This window comes from Neopelma chrysocephalum, unplaced genomic scaffold, assembly GCF_003984885.1.
Source record: "Neopelma chrysocephalum unplaced genomic scaffold, ASM398488v2 Primary Assembly neopelma1_24, whole genome shotgun sequence".
NCBI classification, from domain to species: Eukaryota; Metazoa; Chordata; class Aves; order Passeriformes; family Pipridae; genus Neopelma; species Neopelma chrysocephalum.
Window position 1 is genome coordinate 28990446 of NW_020897693.1, and position 24893 is coordinate 29015338.

The window sequence follows — 24893 nt, forward strand, 5'->3', positions numbered from 1 at the left end:
CTGTTGCTGGCCACCACTGAAAAGAGTCTGTCCCCATCCTTTTGACACCTGCTTTTAATATACTCCTATGTATTGATAAGTTCTCCTCTTGGCCTTCTCTTCTCTGGGCTGAACAGGCCCAGCTCCCTCAGCCTTTCCTCATGAGAGAGATGCTCCCGTCCCTTAATCATCTTCATAGCCCTTCACTGGACTCTCTTGAGGAGCTCCAGGTCTTTTGTGAACTGGGGAGCTCAGAACTGGACACAGTACTCCAGATGTGGCCTCACCAGGGCTGAGGAGAGGGGTAGAATCACGTCCCTCTTTGTTCTGCTAGAGGAACTAAGGTTTCATATCTAGATCTTACATGGGCATTAGCAAGCTTCAAGAAAATTGTATGCAATCTTTCTTACAACAGCATTCTCATCATCATCATTTTTTTAGTGCAGAGTAATCGACTACACCCTACATGTTTTCATGGCCTGACTTCTTTACAATAATACATATACACAGCTCCAGTCCTAATCCCCCCAGAAAGTAAAAATTTGAGCCCTGGTTTTCTTTTCTTTATTCAGGCCTCTAGAAGTTCACCATGAACTTCTAGAATAAGTGATAACCTAGGCATTTTAACCATGCCTAGAGGGGCTTCTATGCCAGAGCTTGACTGTCTTGCAACAGCTTACTGCAATGGTTGTAAAAATCTATTTTTGACTGTTTCTGGTTGCATTTGCAGAAGACAAAAGATTTATTAATAATATTGTATGCTGTGGCATATGAGAAACACAAGTTTGACAACAGATATTGGTAACAAGGGATTTTTTTGTTCACTGGTTTTTTGGCAGGAAGTGATAGGGGAGACATTTAAAAAAAAAAAAGAAAGAGAAAAGAAAAAGAAAAAATCTGTAAACACCAAATCTATATAATGAATCTTTTAAACGAAGGTATGTGAAATTTAGCTCTCTGGGTGCTGAAGCAATATATATAAGACTAGTTACTATGATTCACAAAGAGCCATCTTGGCGTTTAAGTAACTTTCAGCTTCAACAGCTGTTTTGATTCATAATCTGTGCTGTAGCAAGGTTTATTTTAAAATACCAAGCAGGGGACAGGGCATTCAAACATCAATTACTTAACCGAGAGGATTCAAAACCTGAAGTGCTTGAAACTGAAATGAAACACATGGCAAATATTTTGCTTCCTGTCACATAAGGGATTCGATCCTGAAAGCTGTGTGAGTGCAAAGCTCCAGTTCGTCTGCAGTCAACAGGTGAAATTCTGACATTGTTGTGATCAACCAAAATCTTTCATTCACCTTCCACAAGACCAATTTGACCACAGGGATGTTCTCTGAGCAGGGTAGGGTAAGGTCTCAGAGTCTTTAAATTCTTGTCATTTTAAGTTGGGTTCCCTACAGGCTTGTAAATATAAAATCATTTAACGATATTCTTTAGAGACTTTGAAAGAATGACAAAAATGTCATACCTTCAGTCTCTGCGAATTGAATATTTGCATTTGGCTGTTGCAGCTGTGACTAGAGCCAATCCACATCAGTCCTTCTCCGACACTTTGCATTCAGGTCTTCATGTGACTTAGTGGCAGTATATATGTAGTTATATATTATATCACTATATCCCTTCAATCCCATTTCCAAATCTATATATACTTATCAAGGAAGAAAATGTTGGCCGGTAACTATTAGTCTCTTCCTGTGTTTGGTAAGTCCTGATCTGCCAGCCCGAGCAAATAAGTCACCAGTGATACAGCATGCAGGACCCTTTCACCATGCCTAGGATCACTGACATAAGAGGACTGCCTGGATAAATGATGTGCAGGATTTTGCTCAGACAACACCTGGAATTGCTGAAGCGTTCAGACAAACAGATGGTTGAGAGGAACTTGTACGTGGCACTCAAATTATTTTGTTAATGGTGCCATCTCCTGGTAGCAATTTGCTAAACTCATCTTTGTCCCCACAAATTTCTTACACTTTCTATTCTAATACCATAGGACTGAAGAGAGGTAAACAAAATACTTTAGATTGCTTTGTATGCTAATGTTGGTTTCATTAGTTAATAAGGAATATTCAAATAGGAAACAAGCTTTTATTAAACAGCAGTGTATTTTAGAACAGAACTTTCAGGATATAGACCCAGTGCTTTTGGAAAAGATTCTATTTTTTTTCCAACTCAGGTTGCTTTCATTTATTTCTTTCCTAAGTATCAAACAATATAAAACCAAGTTAGATGATACTGACAGAGAGCAATGGGTCTGCATACCAGTGCAGGTCCTAAACCACCACACTAGGGGAAGGAATCATGCAGTTCAGAGGGGGTTAATAATACTTGACAAATGAACAAAGGAACTGTACACTGGAAGACACTGATGGCACACCTAATTCAGTAAGAAGTAAGTCTTCATATTCTGAATGGGACTAGTAATGTCTGAATGCCATGTTCAGAGCCTTATAAGGACTCACTTTTTAGAAGATCTAGGAAATAAAGTGTGGTTGAACTTGGAAATACTAAGACATCACAGTGGAATAAGTGACATATCCAAGTAATGGATCTAATTCCATAGTACTACACTGAGCAAAAATGTTTTCCTGAGCTTAGCCAATAATTTCTTTCACTGATATAGAAGGATTAGTAGCTTTACATTGTGGCAAAGATACTGTAAACTTATTTTCTCTAGTTCTTTTTCTGTTCTGGTTTTACCACAGACTATGCTGTTACTGTGAAAAAAGATGCTTATTTGACATATATCTCAATGTTTTTTATCAACAGAAAGAACTTGTAACAGGATTGATGGTGGTTTGATCTTCACAAGACTTCTGTAAAGGTCAATAAAATAAAGTTTTGTGAAGTGCTTCTACGTTATAAAGTTGAGAACCACACAGTAGCTAACCTAATTTGTAATACAGTTCCTGTAAATGGGTACATTTCTAAGTGATGATGAATTTGGCTTTTACTGTACTTAGATTTGATACACGAATTCCTCTAGGATGACAGGGTAGCTATCTTTGCAGACACATACAGTCTCCTGAACGTATGGATAACCTTTACTTACAAGGAGGAATGGACGTCCTGTGTAAGGACTGTGTAAGGACTTCACTGCTGCAGATTCCAGTTTGATGTAATATTTGTTTTTCTTCACATTTCTATGCTCAGAAACCAGCACCAAATTTACTCTACATTGTTATACCCCAAAGTTTAATCAGCCAAAACCTCTGTCTTTTTGACTGGAGGAAGGCAGTCTTGCATTTTAATTTGCCACATATTCGCCCATATGTTTCCATTCTGTTGCCATGCAGCATCTTCTCAATCTTCCCAGCCAAAGAGAAGAAGGAGATGCAAAGGTAATCCTGTACCAAACTGGACACTTCAGAACTGCAGCTGGTTTACCCAGACAAGTGTAAATACTTTCTAGCAGAAATGCTTTGCTGGAAGTGGGTCTTATTCAAAAAATACATAAAGGAGCCCAACCATGGCAGTTTTGGGAGCACTCACATGAGAATCATGCTGGAAGATATTTCAGAAGAAGAGACTATTTCTATTGCCATGTGATGCCTGATGTGCAGACAAGATGAAATGGTAGCAAGGGAAATAGGGAAAATATTGCCACAAGTAGTGTGTACAACAGAACAATTTGCAAGGGAGTGGAGAACTGAACTGCACACCTACTGGGAAAGGTCAGATTATGTAAATGGCAGAATTTTTACTTGGGGAACTCCAACAGTAGACAGATGTGAGCTACACACTAAATTACTCAATATAGTGGCGTATTTAGGTGTTTGTACAAAAAACGTAGCTGAAGAAAGACTTTCGAAACACATAATTAGGGGGACATTACAATCAAAATGGTGAAAAACAAAGCAAACTAGCAAAATTTTCAATGTGTATTAGAGGCCAGATATTGGATAGTTTGAAAGCAAAAGAGTGGTGGGATCGAACAGGAGGAATATCAGGAAGTAAAAAGTAAGCAGGGAAAAGAAGTCTAAGAGCAAAAATCAGCTTACCTCAATTTGTAGGTGGTTTAATATCCTACCTTTATTTCTGTATTCCCAAATGCATCTCATTACAGCTTGGCTGTTTTCAAACTTAGCTGTTTCCAGCCTTGTTTTTCCAACTATGTTTCTGTATTTCAGAGAATAATCACTTTGATCTAGAGATAAAAGTACTGCATTTACCTTCTGTGGATGGAATTAAATGAGATTAATTTTTACTCTCCCGAGTACATTTTTTCTTTGCCCAACTTTTCTAAGGATCTTTCAGAATCTTATTTATATTCAAGTTGTTTGAAGTTTTTTTTAATGCAAGCTAAGCTTTTTACTTCATAGACACTCTTTGCCTAATGTTAATTATCAATTAAAGGGCTAACCATTTCAATGAATTTATTTGACTTATGTATCTTACTATTGTCTTATTGATTAATGCTTTTGAACTGAAAGTGGGATAATCAGCAATCTCCCTATGCATCATTGTTTTATAATTTAGCTGGAAGTGGCTGTCTGTTAGTCACTTGACAGCACTGCTTCGTGAACTCTTCTGACTGGAAGCTGCCAGAAGTACTATATTGATTCCTAGCTGTTGACATCTGCTTCTATATTTAAAAATAACTTATTTCTTTGTTATGCAAATGGCAGGCAGAGGGGAACATTATTATTCTGAAACACAAACTAATTAGCAGCTGTGGAAACTCCAAAACATTCTGACATCAGACAGGAGGAGACTTAGTACCTACCTTATCACGAATTATTGTGTTTTCACATTAAAAATACAACAGTAGGCTGGCATATCACATACTCCCTGTGTGGCTAAGGCTTTGTAAAAACAGTGATCACTGATAAATATTGAGAAAATCCTCGGGCCTTACGATGCCTCTGAGCTGATGAGCTCCCTGCGGAGGTACCACGGGTGGCCGGTAGGTGGCGAGGCACGCGAGCGCACGCGGTGGGAGCGGGACCCGCGGCGGGACCCCGAGGGATGGAACACGAAACCCGCGTCGCCTGCGAGCGATGTCCCAAGGGATTTCACCATTTCCATTTTTCTCTAAGGATGACGCCTTACTGAATATTACAGTGTAAAAACACATAAAGCCTGCACTGAGCTGGAAATAAGAAGTTGTTAATAAGCATTTACGACAAAAAAAAAAAATAGTCCAAAAGTATGGAAAGATATTAGGAAGTGAGTGAAATCACACAACCTCTTATTTTACAATTATCATGCAAATCAGGCAACACAAGGTAATGGTTACTGGATGGCTCAGAAAATTGGCAATGCCCTGGCATTTTTGTCTTTGATAGTTGGTTTGAGTTCAACCTGGAATGGTAATATTATCCACTTGGCTCAAAAGAGATTGCATTGGTGGTTTCAAGCAAATTCATGATTGTTCACATGATAAAATAATGACAGCTCCTTGGCAAAGTGATTTGAAAGGGAGGCTAAGGCTTTGTCTGAACAGTAAACGGGCTATTTATAAGGATTTAGTTGAAGTGATATTATTGTCTGGATGTAGTCATACTTGTATACCTATTTCTGTATAATAGGGATTTAACCACTATAGCTATAAGATACTTTTGTACTCATATAAATATGTCTACTCCAGAAGCTGTGCCAATATAATTTTACTGATAAATGCCCTAGCTTAGTCAAAAAAAAAAAGAGTACAAATATTGAGAGAGGATTAGAGTAATAAATTAATAATTTCATCACCCTTAAGGCTATGAATACATGAATAGGTCTGCTCAAAACAAATTAGACAGAGTATGTCGACCACGATTTTAAATATTTGTGATAGGAGAGTTAATAAGCATGAAAAATACTGCAGCATTTATAATACTAGTCCGGCATCCTCTGCACTACCTAGCCTTCCCACTCTGTTGTCTCCTTCCTAGAGTCCTGGAGTTCTTATCTTCATATGCTGTCGGTTATAAGAGTGCAAGATTTGGTAGACAATCTTCTTCCTTCTTTCCAAAAGCTGCCTGAGCCTCCTTTCAAGCAAAAGCATCTAGACGGTAGTAGATCTGAAAACAGCTGAGGTCTGTGACATGAAAAAGGTGCTGGGTGGATGCAAGGGCTTTTGCAAGGGCAAAGGGCCCAGGGCTTTTAAAGGAAGGGCAGGGAGTGTTCCCTGTCTTAGGCACTGGAGCCTTAGGCACAAGGTGCTTCTGGGGACAGGCAAAGTCACTTTTGGCTGGAAGGTTGGGAAAAAAGAAGCAGAAGAAATTATATTTCCAGTACAGTCACTGACACCTCTCTCCTTTTGATCAAAAGAGTAAATTATACCATGCAACCATGCTTTTTTTTTCATACAGCACCGTGAAGGATTTAAGTGCTATCACCTATCAGTGACTAGTCTCTTTGTGTGAGCATTCTTTATTACACTGAGCTCCACATTTTGTACACAGATAGGAGATGCACAAGTGCAGTTTAATCTAATATACTGTGAAACTGTACTCTACTTTGTCACAATACTTTGTTAGCAAGGGGCTAAGAGAAATTTGTGCTAAACAAGGTTGAAAACCCACGGATCTGCCATGACTAACTAAACATACAATGCCATGATCAAGTGGCGAGGTTAGAAACCTCAGCAGTCCTTAACTACTCACTGAAGACCTTAAATCCTATTTCAGAAGAAATCAGGAAGCCCGAGACACCTAGAAACCCTCAGGGATTCGTGCTTGCAAGCATAATTCACTTTGAGAAATGCAGTTAAGCACTCTGACCCATAATTTCTGGCAAACCCAGTTACAGTAGTGGAATGCCCTTACCCTCCCTCCTGCCCTTTTTCCAGATGGCAGAGCCGGCAGAACGGAGCATCACAGCTCTAATTCACAATTGGACAAATTAACTTAAACATTAAGATAAAATTTGTGCTTAGATGCTTCTGAGTGTAAATTAGAAAAGTTGAAATATTCTATTTTCCCTCTGTTATAAGGCCAGTAGCAAATAGCTGAAAGCTGAGAGAGTGACATCCTAAACTGCTGCAGCTGTTTACTTGGTAAATGTGAACCAGGCCCCTCAAGTCAATTTTCATTTTTTTTGGTAAGAATATGTTGGTTAAGTTTCCATGTATTAAATTCAGTGACCTAACTGCTCAAATAACTCATGTTTTCATATGCCTAAGTCAAGGGAGGAACCAGAACGAGCTAATTGCTTTTCAAAGGGTAGTTATTAGGAATCTCTGAAAAATCAGTCCCCACTAAAAGTGTCAGAGGTCATTACCAGTAAGGCACTATACATTTTGGAAGTTACATCAGAAACTATTTAAGTTACAGCTGTCAAATGTATCATAGTTTTATATTAAAAAATAGTTTGTCTTGATAGAAATACTTCAACAGAATCTGCTCATTTTTATCAAACTTTGGCAGCATACACATGCTTACAAATTTCGGCATTTGCCTTAAAGGCACATTTTCATCCTGCCTGTTTTCCTTGTAGCTCCCCTGGTTGGCACCCTGCCTGGCAGACTTCTGCAGCATGAGGCCTCAGGTTCTCCAGGCTCACAGCAGAGACAGATTCCCTTAATTTAGGACCTCAGTGCTTGGATGCCCAAGCAAAACATTTAATTTCATGGAGCCTTTCAAAAGAGCAAGTTTTCAGTCTGAAACTGAAGTAGACTTTTATTAAATTTTTATTTGTGAACAACTGATGTTCAAGTTTGTAGATGTGCTTAGTAAGGCAGCAAAATAGTTTATGCTTCTTATAATGTGTGCTCCCTGTTCTTCACCAAAACAAAGCAATGATTCAGCCAGAAGCACAAACAAATATTAGCTCACCCAGTAGACTCTGATTTCAGCATTCACTTGCTCCAGTTGATCGAAACAAGAGAAGAAAAAGCAAGTTGAAACTCTGCATCCCATTCAGGTGTCAAATTTGTCACCACTGAAAAGTGCCTGATCTACCAAGACAGTTCCTCTGTTTCACACGATTTGGTTGAGCTCTTTCCCATCTGGTATATGCACAGGAAACCCCAAGAATATGAGATTTTTGGTTCAGATGCCATAGGTCTCGTGAGGCAGAAGATGACCAGTGCAGTGTGCAATGGGCTTCCTTTGTTGAATAAATTATGGCCTATTTTTCTAGGGAAAAAAATATAGTTTCTCTGTGAAAGTGATAAGTTTGAGGTGCTGAACAATTATAGGTACTGGGCTCTGAAGTATCTGCATGAAGCAGAGCTTTTCCAGGATGTCAATATTTTAGTAGACCTAGTCGAATAATACTGCATCATAATTCATAATTACTCAACTCTGATTTTTCTCCCTATGTCTTACAGACTGAAGTATTATATGGGGGTTAAGCTGCCTAGTGATTTAATCATAAAATTTCCAAAGTAGTTTTTTTTCTTTTCCTTTCTCCCTGATTTCACAGGATGCCAACTATCTGATCCTATTAATCCAGTAAGGGTTTAGGGGTTTTCTCAGCTTGTTAGCATTTTCCATGTCACTTCTATGACCTCATTGTCCAGAATAAATTCAGGTGTGCAGAAGAGGTGTTGATTTATTTAAAAAAATGTAAACTAAATAACCTGCTTTGTTTAACCTCTCAAAGAAAAAAAGACCATTATTAACACAAAACTCAGATAGTTATTGCCTTGGCACGAGGGCAGGATTTACAATTTTCTAACTCCTGGACAGGTGAGACTCTAGGAAGGCTTTTCAGGAGTGAGGTGTAGAGAGCTAAGAATAGGAAGAAGGGGAAGGCAGAACACCCAACTGCTTTTGAAGAGATCCTGCTGAGAACAAGGAGGTATTATGTAGTACCTGAGACAATTGGAGAAAAGGCATACTGACAGGAGTTCCCTTCCACCCATGTGAAGGTGTGGATGTTTGAATGGATGGATGGTCCTGTGTGGCTGAGCAGCTGCACAAGAGTTGAGCTGTACAAACTGCACAGGTGCATGCTTTTTGCTCACCTTGTTCATTTAGTTAAACTGCCTGGATAAGACCCTGGATAAACAAAGTGCATCTGAATGACTAAAGATGATAGAAGTGAAAATAGCAACATAAATCAAAAGTTCTGGCTTCCAAGTGTGAGTTGGATACTTCTCTGTACTCCACAGCTAAGTTTTGACACAATAAACCCACCTAGAGATGTATGATTATCTGTACACACATGCTTGATACGCACAGGATTTGGCATAGCACAGCAGAAAAGGAAATACCATCAACAGATTCTCAGGTCAATACTTACATGCAGCATAACTACTGCTGGTTTTGCTTCCATGATGCATGTGCAGGAACTGTTGGCCTAATGTAAAATGGTAAAGGCCATGAAAACATTACTATAGAGCAGCCTACCATTCCTTTTTCCTGAGTAAAGCAAGCAAGGACAACTCAGTCCCACATTTGCTTCAGTACACTTTGATGCTGAGGAATCTGAAAGAGCAAATTTCCATTTAGACTTTGAGTTAGGAATCAGTGAATTCACCTGTCTGGCTGAAATGCAAACAGTTCAGATTTCACAGTGCAACATTTTTGAACAGAAGCAGGGAAAATTTTAATTTATTATATTGGGTAATGGCGGATTCTTTTTTGAAAAGCAATGAATATTTATGCAACAAGTTCCTTGAAGTGATGAAGCAAGCTTCAGTGCTCAAAAAAACCCCAAAACAGGCATGGAGAGGAAAAAAAGGTATAATATGCCCCTAGTAATTAAACAAGAGTTCCTTGGAAATCATATTTAGTAGCTAGTCAGAAAGTTTCTCAAGGTAGTAATTTATTTATACTTTTGTCTCCATTCTGTTGGCAAACAGTTTATCAAAAGTGCTCCACGAGATTAAATAAGTTTATTAACATAAGTCTGTGCTTAGCAAACCCATGCACATGCTAACTGTTGTCATGGCAGAAATCAGCAGATGTTAGGGTTTAGTATAAGTACTCAATGTTCTTCCTTCACTAAAACTTGCACTGTTTTCATTTTTGTCATCCAGTTTCTTAGAGATGCTCTTGCAAGCTGCAGTGGTTTGCTTTCTCTTTTATCTCTTGACTACTGTCCACGCTTGAGAACAGAGTGACAGTATGCTATTTGATATTTTTGAGAATTAACTGTTGTTGAAAATTACTTTTGCTCACAAGTTGGTACACTAATTGTAAATGAAACCAAGCCACTAATAAAAACCTGACTTACTTAAATTGATCAGTATGAAAGCAGAGCTCTTAATCTCTGTTACTGGTTAATACAGAGGAATAAGACAAAATTAAGGCAGTTCTGTGAAGTCCTGGCTCCTCATGAACAGTCATGATATCAGCTGAACAAAGTCTGCATGATTCTGATAATTTTCCTAATTTCCTTTTAGAAAAGTTAGTTAATCTGACTTGACTCCTAGAGTCCTTCTAGAATGCAATGTAATCTTTATATATCCATGAATCCACCAGTGCACCTTTAGGTGGACTTCTTTTAAACATACACATGCATATACACTTTTACTGACAGAAATTTGATAATCAGTCCTAGTCTATTTTTACATTTACTTTACAGTTGATTGAAGATTAAGCAGAAGGCTGAAAGAAAAATAAACAATGGCCAGTGATTAGCCAAATTTTAGTCTTGTAGGAACATCCTGACTGAAAAAATAGATATGGTAGAAAATACAGCATAGCAGAATATTCAACACATTTGAACTCACCTAACAAGAGCTGCTTCAGAACATGTCACAAGCCAGTGTCATAAGAGAGCTTCTTCAGGGTAAAACTGAATTGGAAAAGGATTTCTTTTTTTTTTGGTAGTGGGAGTAGGGGAAGAAGGTGGGTAGGAGGGAGAAGAGATTTATAAATCATTTTTCACAATACTTTTTAATTTTCTAAATTTTTTTTCTTTTTTAATAAAGGTGCCTTTTCTTCATTTCTTCTACAGTACACACAAGCTGTCCAGCAGGGGTGCAAAACACTAAGAAAAATTCTTCTGGTTTTAGTCATGTTATGTATCTGGCAAAAATTTCCTCTGGACAAAGCTCTTCTTCAACAAAAGAATGGATTTATCTACCAAAGAGCTCATGATTGTAACATAAATCTGAGATTTGATCGGTGGAGGTTTATCATATATGGTTCTTATCTTTGCATACTTCTGCCTCTCATCCAATGTATCTTTATATTTTTAACCTCAGTCTTCAATATCTATATATCAACTGTTTTTTTCAGACAAAGACTGCGGCATAGAATAATTTTCAGCTTTTCACTTTTTACTATCTGGCACGTGTTTTACAGTGCAGTCCGAACTTTTCTCACTGTTAAAGCTAAATGGCTTACCATTGGAACACTAATTATTAGAAATGGCAATCAGTATCTTTCAAGTTTTCAGGGGAAGAAAAGCAAGAAAGGTCTGCAGTGCCTTGTCAGTTCAGTCAACTGAGTGAAAAAGCAGAAGCAGCACACTTTTTTAAAAACTAAACTCCCATTAATGCATCCTCAACTTCCCCACTTCCTTAGTATGTTTCAAAACTGATTGAACTTACAATATAAAATCAGTCCAAATGGGTTCTTACAAAATATGTTTTATAGGAAGAGAGGTTAGCTGGCAGATTTTCCTACCTACCTCTACATGGTCTTCTTAATGACGAACTAATTTATTTTACCTACTTCTGATGCCATTCCAGGGATATTTTAAACAGAAAGTTTCATCAATGAACCTATTTTAACAAGACTTTTATTGAAAACATACACAAAGTCAACATATTATTTAGCTTCTGAATGTACATATTAGAGAATATTCATATTAGAGTATTTTAAGAAAAGGGGAAATACAACCAACAAGCTGCAGTTTACATTACTAAGGCATTAAGGCTTAAGAGCAAGTTATACTGTGTGTATGTGTATCTGCACCTATATACACAAACACATACACAGGTTATCTGTTTTGAAACTGTACAGTTCTATGCAAATCATTACTGTTTGCCTTTTCTATTCTTTGGACACTAAATAAAGCTTTTATCCAAATGGTAGAAGTTGTTCACAGAACACCAGTTATAATCTACTCTTCAAGAGTTTGCTTACAATTACAATACTAACGATGCACAACAAAACCCCCAGATCTTCATGGGAAAGTTCTCTCTTACCAAAATGAGGCTCAAGTAAGAAAAATACTAGTTTGCAAAGGCACCGTGGAGACAGGTTTTAATACATTAAATACAACATGAATCATTCACAATAACAAGTTTAGTGTTTCTGGGAACTTTTGTAAATACAACACAGTTGGTCACACAAAAATGTTTCTGTTGATTTGTCTTGGCAACTCAGATATATCAACAGTGTAACAGCATAACAGCTTTGTTCCCATCTGACAGAAAATAATGGCAGTTCTGCAAGGCAAACGTTAAACCTGACCGTATGTATTTATTAATTCCACAGTGTTTTGACAGATTATAGGGGATGCAACTTAAAGGATGCTGACACGCTCACTGAGGGCTTTCATTTCTGTTTCTTCTAGCTTTGTGTTTTCATTATGGTTAGCACTTGGACTGATAAGGTGTGCTGGATACTGCAATCCATGTTCTCCTGAATACTGTTCCCATCGGGAGTCATCACTTTCATGGGTAATGTAACGTTCCCCCATTTTACATTCCAGTTCCCTTAAATCTAACCAGGTTTGGTAGTCCTGAAATAGAATAACACTATTAGTTTTAGATATCCTTAAATAAATTACATTCCCTTCTGCTATAAATAGTATGCAGAGTGCTAATAACTTAGCTATCTAAGGGTGGTTAAGCAATTCCTCACTCTAGTCACAAGATGAATAAGGAAGAAGAAACATTTAAATCATACATGTACGTGCTAGTGGTCTGTATCAGATAGTCAAGACAGCTCCTCCATCTCAATATAATGATGCAGAACATAAATTCAGCTTGGGCTAGAAAAAACCTCTTTTTCCGAATTTGGGCAATTACTAGTGTGTTCCAAGAAACATATACATCTAAACATCAACATACTTTGGAACTCCATGTTGACAGTCAACAGTTAGACTGGAAGCCTAGTTTGAGTCTCATGCTGTTTAGACCATCATGCACTGCAGCATCTGATCTATCTAAAGTATATAACAAGTTTAATAATTTCTTTTCTTATTCCCACCCAAAGCATACATGAAGCTGCAGTAATAGAGCCAATCCTAGCCCCATGCAGACTAATCTCTCCTCATGATCCTGTATTCAGTTTTCTTTTTATTCTGTCATCTTGTCCCAATCTAAGACACAACCCTGACCACCCAGCCAAAGCTCTACAAAGCCCAAACACTGTAAATGCATAAAAGCCTTCATCTTTATTATCTCACATCTTTTGGTCCATTTCTTACACAGTCATCCTCTCAGAGAACATCTCTAAGTCTCACTGCCCTGTACCACTCTTATCTTTCCTTAGCCCACAAGGTAGGGCTCTTCCAGAAAGAGGATTCATCCCATCCGTGGTGCTAGAGCTGCTGCTGTACTGCCTCATCTTATTCACCTTCACTCATTATTGCACAAGCAATGAGGTGAAGGACCCTGTCCTGTCCTGTGAGACAGCCAGCATCCTTGCTGCAGACCATAGTGCAGACCACCTCTGAGACCCAAAGACTCAGGCAAATGCATTATGCAATGATTGCCAGAGAGAAGAGCAGTCTTGGAGGAAAAGACTAGAAAGTGACAGGAAATCTAGGCAGAAGAAAGTAAGCCCAGGATAAATGTCCCTGGGGAAGGTGGGGTGCAGGGTGGGAGGTTACAACCCCCTTACCAGCAGGTCACCATCTACTTTGAGAAACAGTAGCAGCTATAAGGTACTGGAGCAGGATTCAGTTTTCTGTTTTGATAAAGATTCCTTTGAAATTGTGGATTACACACATGCCTGTGCCACAATTACTTTCAAAGGTGCAAACATGGCTCCCCTGGGAGATCTGATGAGCCGGTGTACCAGTCTGGCCTAAGCCTGTCCTCATCCCCAGGAAGCAACCCAATGCCCTGGCTCCTCACTGAGTGTCTTAGGCCTTGAACTTGCAGTGATTTGGCTGCTGCCAGGACAAAACAATTACCAAATGGTGAGCACAAGACAGAGGCTGCTAGCATCTCAAAAATGCCTTGCATCTCAGTTTTTAGTTGAAGAATTGAACTGAAGGTGGCTAATATATTTTCCTGGAAAGCATACAACCCTCACTAGTTCTTCTGATGACTGTGAAGTGAAAGCTTGTTGATTAGTTTTAATAAGAAGTGAATCAGGGTAAACTCCAGGCAATGATGTAAGTCAAATGACTACTTTTTATACACATAATTTTCTCAGTGGACAAATACGATAAAATTTTTGTAGTGTATTTTGAAAGCATGAAACATTTTAGTATTGGAATCTAATACTTCAGAAATTAATGAGAAACTATAGGCAAATTGGTGAAGGAGCATGAGGTTCTCAGGATTTGAAAACATTTTCAGGTCTGCAGATTTTCTTAGATTCTACTGTGCTTAAAGATGAAGATATCTTATATGCTTAGAGTCTGAATGCATAAGTAAAAAACACGGAATTTGTAGAAATACCTGTAACCACGGGTGACTTAATGTTTTGTCCACGCTGTAGCGCTTTCTCATTTTCACTTGCAACAAATTATTTATGAGATCAATAGCTGAAAAGAAATAACATGTGAAAATGTTAGTTTAAATATATTTGTTTCAACTAGGACATGCAAACAGAGAGCTATACAGACATCATAGCTGTAAAAAGAGGGCAGTTATTTATCCCTTCTTACTTCAGCTTTTTACAAACTGTGGTCAGTGCTGAAGTCCCTGAAGGTACCCATGCAACCTTTCCTAATGGGATTGCAACTGTTTTACTGAACAGTTGCTTGACGATAACTCTTACTCAGTTCCTGTTCAAGTGAAAAAAATTTCATGTAAGTGCGGACTATAGTATTCAGGTACCAGATATATATATATATATATATATATGTATATATTTCCTTAAGACTGTCAGTTGCACTTTTAGCTGACAGCTGCACCTTCCCAGTCACTGAATGGAGAAATCAGGCTTTGTAAGTTCACCAAGTCTTGCAATACTTTCCTTTTGAACTGAGCATTGCTTCTACCTGCTAGTGAGCAGTCTGCTGCTTAGAAAAGTGAGAGAGCTTCTTTTACAAATTTCATATTTTCTGAGGTTTTGGAGTCAATGATTCACAGAGGTTCACAGAATCACAGAACAATTTAGGTTGGAAGGGTCCTTAAAGCTAGATCCAACTCCTCTACCATGAGCAGGGACACCTTCAATCAGACCAGGTTGCTCAAAGACCCGTCCAACTTGATCTTGAACACTTCCACGGATGGGTCATCCACAACTTCTCTGAGTAACCTGTTCCACTGTATCACCACCCCCATAGTCAATAATTTCTTCCTAATATCCAACCTAAACCTACCCTTTAGGTACCGGAAGGTGCTATAAGGTCTCCCTGGAGACTACTCTTCTCTGAGCTGAACAATGACAACCCTCCTACCCTGTAGGCATGTGTGCTATGATGCCTGAAGGCATGAGGCCCATGAGCCAATGACCAGTGCATGAAACTGCACTGAGTGACCCATTTGGAAAAATCTCTGGAATGAGATTGCTGAGCTTTAAATGCAATCATAAAAAACATTACAAATTTTAAAAAAATGATGGTAGCATGAAAGTTTCTATTCTCAGTGGTGCAAAATGTTCACCATTGTTTCAGGGAAAAGTTACTGTTATTACAGAATAACTGACTAGCCACAAGAAACAACAATATACCTGCAGATTTTCAATTTTATCACATTATCCCTTGGCTTGTCCAAAGTATGCTGGTTTACATCTTTATTTCTCTGTTTATATCATAGGGACAGGGAAAGAAAGTAACCCAAAAACATGGCATCACTGAGGAACACTGGGTCTGAAACATGTCAGATGGATACTGTTGCCAGTTGGGTATTGAATGAGATGAATAATCATCCTGTCCATTTTAAGAGTATGAGATGGGACAGAATTCTTTAAACCAATACATCTCAAGGTTGTATTTTGTACAGCGATACGGAAAAGCTTTTCTTTTTTAACAGAGACTTCCTATCCCCAGATTCTATTTGCCAAGGAGGGCTTTATGAATGCTTCTACCATGGGGTAGAACACAACAAAAACAATGCCCAGGAAAACTGGAATGTACATGGTAGCCTATCTGGATGTATGCAGTAAGATTGACAGACAAATCTATTCTTAGCAACAGCAGCCTATCACTAAAGTAGCCCCCAGTTCTGGTGATGAATACTGTCTTGCAAATCAAAGCAATTGTGGGAACGACATAAAACAAATCTCAGGACTTCTGACAAAGAAAGCGTTGCCAGAGGCTCTGCCCCATTCTTTTCCTGGAACAGATGGTCCTAATTTTACTTTTCTGTTGTTTCGCATTAAGTACAGTTAATGCTAAATTCTCTAACTCATGTTTATTTTCTTTCTTCTCAAAGTGCCCATGAAGTGGATGTAGGATGAGAAAGTCAGAGGACAGCCAATAGGACCATTACTGATAGATGATATCACTCTGAAAACTCATTTGTTTTCCAAAATAGTGGGGTTAATCTTTTTCCCCATATCGTGGAAGGTGACAACTTCTCTTACCAATAAACAGGAAGACACTGGAAAGCCAGTCATATGCCATGGTTTAATTACAGAGTGACTTCTGATAATATCTGGGAAAAAGTAGTGGCCATTGTTTTTCTTTGATGCTTGGAATAGGAGAACATAGTCCCTACCCACTGCAGTAAATCTGTGTATCAGCAAACATCAGCATCTTCTGGAACACTGTCAACTTACCTCAAATTCAGCAGAATTACAGTAAGATTTCAGGCCATCTTTTGATACATAGGCCAGTGCTGAATGTGAATTCAATGGAGTTACCATTTCCTTGTTATCTTCAGTGATATTTGGGTATATATGATCTTCAGAGATCATTTTTCATCATTTACTATGAATCTCAGTTTGGAAAATAGGTCAAGACCCTGGTGAAAGGGTTGATTGTCCTGGTAACTGCTGAGACGTAAGTGCATGCATCCCTACATGAGCCTCTGTAACTGCCAAGTACCTACTGACTACTCATCCTGCCTTTGAGTATTGATAATGTCTCCATTATGCATCTTATGTGCAACCCACTGGAAGCAGATAAGACTGTGAGCCTTACAAGTGGTGAAATTATACATAGCTGCCTACATATTCAACCTCCCCCAAGTTATAACAGGATGAGGACCCCTTTGCCCCCTTTTTCACTTCAGGACAATGACATACTACATGTAATAACATATTTCTTTGTATCCTTGGGGGAACTCGTCAATGGCTTGTTGAACAGACCAGAAAGACATTGGTATACAAAAAATCACAAAAGGAGGTGCAGAAAGAGTAACAGAGAGGAAAACTATGACAGAAGTGAAAAGGCAGCTTCACTGGATGGTTAGAATTGTCAGCAGTGAGCAGCCATTTGTTCCCAAGAACAGTTTACAAATAATCTGCTTGTTTCACCACTGGAACATTGCTGTCTCTGTAATCAGTTTTGCTATTTGTGTTTAGTTCTTTATCTAGGGTTCCTTCTGCCAAGAAAGTTTTGCATATGACTTGCCTCTTCATAAATAAGCAGAAATAAATAAATAAGCAGAAATGCAACATGACCACTGTGAAGACTTAGGGCTTAAACTATCTGATACAATTTAATTTGCTTTAATGCTCAAAGTTTTAAAACTTAGGTGAAAAAGGAAATCAAACATGAGTTTCAACAGCAAAGAGACTTTGCTACTTTTTACCAGGAAATCACACAATCCAAGAAATGCCACTTCTCATGCACAAGAGTTCTGTCTGAGTATCAGAAGTCAAGAGGCAAGTTATATATACAGGCAAGGCAACAAAAGAACAGTGCTGTGTAAAGCAAAGAAGCAGCTGGGAAGTTCAATACTGACACTATGAGTGCTGGAATTAAAATACATAAAGGACATGTGGAAAGGTCCTGGTTATTCTCACTGTTTCAGCTTTCAAAAAAATCATCCTGTTCTCACAGTGTCCTGATAGCCACTAACTTACAAAGTTTAGTCTGTCTTCAGTTCATGTAAGATATATGAACAGTAAGATTCATGTTGACTCAATTTCTGAATTTTAAAAAAATCATATAATTGTTTGATGATTAAGTTTTGAGTTGTACTGATTAAAAACACTGAAGATAAAAATTTGGAAGGTATTAGCATTTATTTTAGACATACAACTTCAGCATGATTCAGGGGACTATATTGGGGCATCAACTGTTACAAAATTAAATATTCTGTCTGGGAAAATAAAGCCATTTTGAGGGGAGGGTAGCAACTACATTGTATTTTAAAGTAAATTTTATTCATTTTCGCTAGAGACTGGGGTTTTTTTTAAATCAGGTTTTAAAGTAATCTTTTCAGATATTTTAGGAGCTTTATAAAATTTTACGGTAGTCCTCCGTAAAGTCAATAATTAAATAAATGCAGAGCATTATGAAAGACCACCTATGGTCTGCACACCATGCATGGAGGTAACCTGAATGAAAGTCCTGAGAGGACTATGGAACCACTTTTTTCTAATACTTTTATGGGTTCCTGTTTATGTTCTATAGTTTAAGGATAGTGTAAGCAGCCAGCTGAGGGTTTATCAAGTTCCAGGAGCTGGAAACTTTGTTAAAGGGAATAATCTAGCCAACTACTCCAGTAGAATGAGTACTGGTCATTTAGATACATAATCATTCAGCAGAATCCCCTTTGGAGGATTCAAATGCAACTTTAGAAACCTCTATATCCCCTTGATTTTAGGAAAGATGGCTCTTTAGTTTTATTTTACTAGAAAGAACCTCAAGAGTTAGGAGATACATGATTCTTATCTGCTTATGCAAGTTTATTAATATGGCAAATAATTAACTGGAGTAAAGACAAAGTCACAATTTTCACTCTAAGTATCAAATTAACACAGTAATTGCTTTTCATAGGAATGACTACTTTAACTCAATTAGGGTGTGATCCGCACATAAACACAAAAGTTTACAAAATATCTGAAAACCCTATTATGAACATATTATTCATTTAGTCCTTCCCTGCAGACTTTAGCTTTTTACGTAACTTAAAGAGGAAATCACCTTAAGAATATATAAAAAAGCAGTCCTAAATTAACAATATATAATATTAGCTACTCTTATTGTCATCATTGTAAAAATTTAAGCTGGTGCCACTAACATAGAAGGCCCAGGACCTCCTAGGCCCTGTAATTTTCTGAGAATATGTCTATTAACTAGAGGTATAATTTTTTAAGACACATAAATCCCATCCCTACTGCTGGTCAACACAGCTTTGTTGATAAACACCCTAGTGTACATGCAGTTATTTTAGCATAAAATAATCTTCAACTTGCAGAGATTATTTTCAGGGACATGGATGCAGCTGTACCATCAAAAGAAATCCTTGGCAATTCTAAGCTGCACCTCTGTTAAGAGAGGTTTTCTAATATTAATCTATCCTAGCAAATGTGTAAGTAGAGCCAAGACCTTAGTTTTAACAGCTAGCTAAACATTTACAGAGGCAAAGAGCATCTTTGAGCTATAACATGCATTTGACCTCCTCATACTTAATGCTTGCTCATTCATGTGACTTTCTCATTAATGTGTGAAACAGAGTTTCTATTCACATTATGCTGTAACAAGTCTGAATAAATATTGGCTTGAAGGCAGCTGTGGTGTTTATGACTCCAAAGCATTGTAACAGGCACACCATGATCAATTTTAATGCATGGAAGGAATTCCTTTGTTTCTTCCCAAATCATTTTAATAATATTAAGTAATGTGAAGAACCTAATCAATTATGTGCACATCACACAGCTCATCAGGCTAGTAGTAATAGCTGTGTTGGTAGCTGATGAAAAAAAATTATGAGTACAATGATCTATGGAAATTACACAGCAGAACAAAATACACCATGAATAATCCAAAGCTTGACATAGTACATTTGAGAACCATACAGTTCAGAACAGCCACCACAGTGAAGACACGCTAGGTAAAATATACTAAGAGGTAGAGAGACAAAATGCACCAGGGAGTTCTGTCTCTATACTTAGCAGTATTTATTTTTTGTAACCTGTAGCTAAGTCAAAATAAATCTTTTGTGATCGCGTAGATTTGGTGGACTGGAAGGTCAAAGTTGGAAACAAAGAGTAAAGTTGAAAACAGGTTTCATGTTTGAGAGACGTGAAATTTAAAGCTACAAAATAGGTAAGAATTCTGCAAGTAGATTTCTCTGTATCAATATCTAGCAAAATTTCACAATTAAAACTGAATTAAGGTCAAACTGTCATACAGCAATTCAATGAATTTGGAAATGTAACCTGACTTGACAATCATTGAAGACACAGAAAAAATAACTGATTGGACAATGAAATGCTGAATGCCTGCTATTACTGAAGCACGTAATATAGTCTCTGGGTGAAGGGAGCAGTAATGTACCTAAATCTAGCTGTAATGTACAATTCGTAAAGTCCACAGTCAAAGAATGCTTGGACCCAGCACTGTCTTTTGGCCATAAAGGAAGAAAGCAATAAGTAAAGGAGAAAGAAAGAACATTTACATTAGTTTTACTTATGGTAACCTTTTGAGAAATCATTCCTATTTTTCAAATTTACACAGCATAACACTTTGAAAAGATCTTTCTTACCTGCATTAAAGATAATATTTATGTTGATTTATTTTATCTGTGACAATGACGTTTATCTAATCAATTCTGGTTTCAATTTTTTAATTTTATAGCAATGCAGCCAAATTTTGGTTGAAGCCTTCTGTGATAATAATCACTGTGGTTGATTACTATGTGTTAAAATTCTCTTAAATATTTGCACGAGTTTTTAAATGTCAATAATTAAACTGCATTAACTGGTGGACCTTCAACATTTTTTTTTTTTACAAGTTAAAATCACTTACACAATGTTGTTTTAATTTTAAAACAAAGAGTAATGCTTCTTGGAAGAAAATACCTGTGTAGATTCCTCATGACAAACAGAAATTTCAATCATACTACCTTGAAAGAAATAGACCGATCATTGTTCATTTACAAAGATCTTGCCAAATTCTGCAGCAACATCATATTCCACATTGCGATATAACTCCCTTACAAGCTTGAGTGGAAGAACTAGTAGGTTATTATTACCATTCTCTTAGGATAATAATATTATATAACTATGATGCAGATTTCAAGGAAATAAACAAGAAATATACCTGCCTTTAAAAGAAATCTATTCTTGATCTTTTCATAATGAAAAAAAAATTTTAAAGTAATCACAGTCATTAATATTGAAATTTCTGTTGAAAAATATTTAATGATTAAGAATACTGGCAAAAAGAATAACAGGGAAAATATGGCAGGGAAAATCCAATTCATTAGCTTAACCTTTTAGGGAAGCTGGAAGAGGCCATGACAAGCTAAAGGAAGAATTTCAAGTGCACAAATGTAACCCTCTGGGATTGAAACTAATTCTCTGTCTGAATTTTGTAGATTTATAGAAGAGAAATTTATGAACCCCAGTGTCTTTAGCTTGAAATGAGTTTCACGTTACCATAGTTTACATTTAAATACACATACCTTTTCAAATTGTTTCTATTTGCAGTATTAAGTAACTTCATAAAATCTTTAAAATCACCTCTGTTTCTCCCTTAAATATTTAAATTATTTGCAATATTAATTAACATGGCATTGTTCAGAATTGTAAACCAGAGTAATGTGTTAGGACACTGGGTACAGGTTTGCATTTTAACCATGCTACATTGTCAGACGTAACAGAATCTGGATGGAGCCAGCAGGTGCACAGGGCCCAGCTCCTGCTCTTTTGCAAGCTGTGGAGGAGAGTGGGCCAGAGAAGCTGAGATAAGAAAAACATTCCCTTATTTTCCCTAAGTAATCTGGAATTTGAGTTCAAATTTCAGCTCTAAAAATCAGCGTTATCAAGGAATAATTGGACAGAAATCTTGTCTCTATCTCTCTGTGTTAAACGTAACAGAATTTCTTCAGACTTTTTTCAGGTTTTCATTTAGCACAGAGTGGTTCATCAGTTAGCAATTCAAATACGTAATAAAATCACAATGTATAAACAGACTTTAACTTAGTAATTTGTTGAAGTGTTTTTTCCTCCCTTCTGCATGCTTGCAGCCTGGTATCCATTGACTCTTAAGGAAGGCTGCAATTCTACAAATGGAGAGATAACAACCAAGTAGGTGAGTTTTCTGTAGGTGCTCTACTGAATCTTCACCTCTGAGTGTAAAAATTGATCTTCTGTCTACCACAGTAGAAACTTGTGGGAGACGATTTCTTGCAGCTTCCCCTGTGTTGATTGCTGTTTGCTTATCTCTAGCGACAGATAAAGCATTGCTGCCAACAGATTCTGTCAGCTTACATATCAAAGTGTGTGGAGGTTCAGGAGAACTTCAGTGTGTAATTGTGCAGATTTATAGCTTTTCTTTTTTTTCCAACAGATTTCAAACTTCATCTGCCACCAAGATAAAATAACAAACAATGCTCTCAGAGCATTTTTCAGCTGAGAATCTCACATGGCTATTATATATTATAGTAAGCATTAGGCACAATGCTTTAAACTACACTTAACATGTATGTTAAACATATCACCTGAAAACCAGAAAAACTGTACTGTAAATATCAGAAATTGTAAATGGTAGTATTGTAATACAAGTTGGCACATATTAAAATTCCGAAAAAGATATAAGAATTTGGTGTTTATAATGTTTCCTTCATTTTAGGACTTACAAAGCAATCCTGCAAAAATTATGGACATAAAGATAACGATTAAATTAAAAAATCCTAAAGAAAATCAAGCTGCCTGAAAATGTTATGTATATGAAAATATTGGTGAAACCAGAACTGACAATTTTGTTAAATGACCTACTTAGTTGTGTTTAGAGACATCTTCAATAGAATTTACCTACATTAAAGATGTTGCTAGTGAACTAGTCACACTATTCTTTAGTTCTTTGATGCCATTGACCAGAACTCAAGTTTCAAAAGTCTCATTCATTATTTCCAAGCCTTTTCCCCCTGCAGAAAGTCTCTTCTATGATGTTTTTTCACACTATTCCTGAAACCTCATCTACTTGGAATTGTTCAGTTTTATCTTCCCCACACAAAGACTATCAGGATACTGCATCCTATTGAACCGAAATTAAATTACCGGGAAAAGTAGAACAAGAAAAAGACTGCAGAGGCTGAATAGAGCTGACTAATGAGGTATATAAGTAAATACATGCAATGCCAATTCCAGCAGCTGAGGTTCCCCACAGATTCTATAGCCATCTGATCTGTAGATGGTTATGTGCCTCCCTCAAAACCTCCTGGAAAGATCCCATGCTAGAGGATTATGCCATATGCAGTCTCTACATGCTCTGTAGGAAATGTCTAAAGCAGCTGATACCACAAAACAGAGACATTACATTATGGTAACCTGAAATTTCAAATTTTTTTTCACTGTTATGTACAGGAAAAAAACATAAATGGAAAATACAACTACCTCATTTTTAGCTTTTATATAAAAACAGCCACAAACAGGTATTACCTTCATGAGAAATTTCTTTCCAAGGATTAGGTGGATACATGAAAGCAGCATTCTGGATTTGGTCATGTATGTCTTCATCTTCATTGAATGGAAAGGTACCACTGAGGCTTACATAAATGATGACACCCACTGACCACATATCCAGAGATCTGTTATAGCCTTTGTTTCTCAGCACCTCTGGAGCAAGGTAGGCTGGTGTTCCTACAACTGAACGCCTAAATGATTTCTCTCCAATGATTCGGGCAAAGCCAAAATCACAAAGTTTTACCTGTTTAATGAAAAATGCTAAAGTAAGACATAAATTATTTTTATTATTAAATACATAGTTGAGGAACTTTTATCATGGTTTAGTTGCAAAATGCATCTCTACTGTTCCTTCAAGGATATTCTTTTTTTAAACTCCTCTTTGAGAGGAGTATCTTATTCCACTGAGACATTTAGCTGCTTGAAAATTCTCACTTAATTCAGTATAGATCCTTCCCTTCCAATTATTGGTATTGATATTATCTAAAAATTATCAATAGTACTCATTTTGAATATGGGCAGTTGAAGATTACAGATGAACTCTGCAGATCAAAGGTAAGAGAAGCTGATAAAAATACCTTTTAATGAGAAATATGACCAGTCAGAAGGTATATTTAAATACCCTGCAATCTACATGGCATTTAAATTCGTAAAATGAAAGAAGAAGCTCTTGTTCTTCATGAACTCTACCCCAACTGTCAGAAAAACAACTTTCTTTCTGGAGCAAATCAACAAGCTAAGTGATTTGTTCTGTAATGGTGAGCAAATTAGAAACAATCATACAAGTAGCTATGTCACACTTGAAAATCTAGTTGAATATTTTAGGCAAATGACAAAAGACAAGGATTTTCAAATATGACTTCTTTGTAAAGGGTTTTGAATAAGTGATTATTTTTTTCTTATCTAAAAATTCTGTGTAGACAGGTCACTAATCACTTTCTTGTTTATGCATAAAATAAATATTGCTAACACTTATTAATTTGAACAATTTATCTTAAGAAAAGGGCATTTTCTACTTGCCTGTGGGAAAGGATCAGCTGATGCCAATAACACATTTTCTGGTTTGAGGTCACAATGAACAATATTTTTGAAATGAAGATGTCTTAAAGCAACAAGGATCTATGAATAAACAAATCAAATTATGTTTGTTTGTTTTATATTGTTTTACAATATCTGAGACCAGAGAAGCAAGGACTTGTGTGAAGAAAAACAATTCAACAAGAATGTATCTTTTACAGAAATGTCAACAATGAAAAGAAAAAAAACCCACCAAAAGCAAAAATGTCAGCTATTATTTGCTGTGCCTCAAGTTTTCTTGGTATTTCACTGCATGGAATATGATTTTTCCCTCTCCAAAGAG

General features: G+C 37.1%; 1 protein-coding gene across 5 annotated transcripts in view; it reads right to left on the bottom strand.

Moving 5' to 3' along the window:
• Window positions 1-11596: 11596 nt before the first annotated feature.
• PRKD1 (protein kinase D1) overlaps window positions 11597-24893 on the bottom strand; it is a 128961-nt gene continuing 115664 nt past the window's right edge. For 3 of the 5 annotated variants that reach the window (XM_027709369.1, XM_027709354.1, XM_027709362.1), the window contains 4 exons: window positions 24554-24652; window positions 23510-23777; window positions 14461-14546; window positions 12348-12566 (listed from right to left, as the gene is read on the bottom strand). In XM_027709369.1, the coding sequence (XP_027565170.1) occupies window positions 12348-12566; window positions 14461-14546; window positions 23510-23777; window positions 24554-24652 (672 nt within the window). Of the gene's footprint in view, window positions 12567-14460; window positions 14547-23509; window positions 23778-24553; window positions 24653-24893 lie in introns of all 5 variants that reach the window. The other 2 variants (XM_027709344.1, XM_027709379.1) reach the window with 1 other exon arrangement.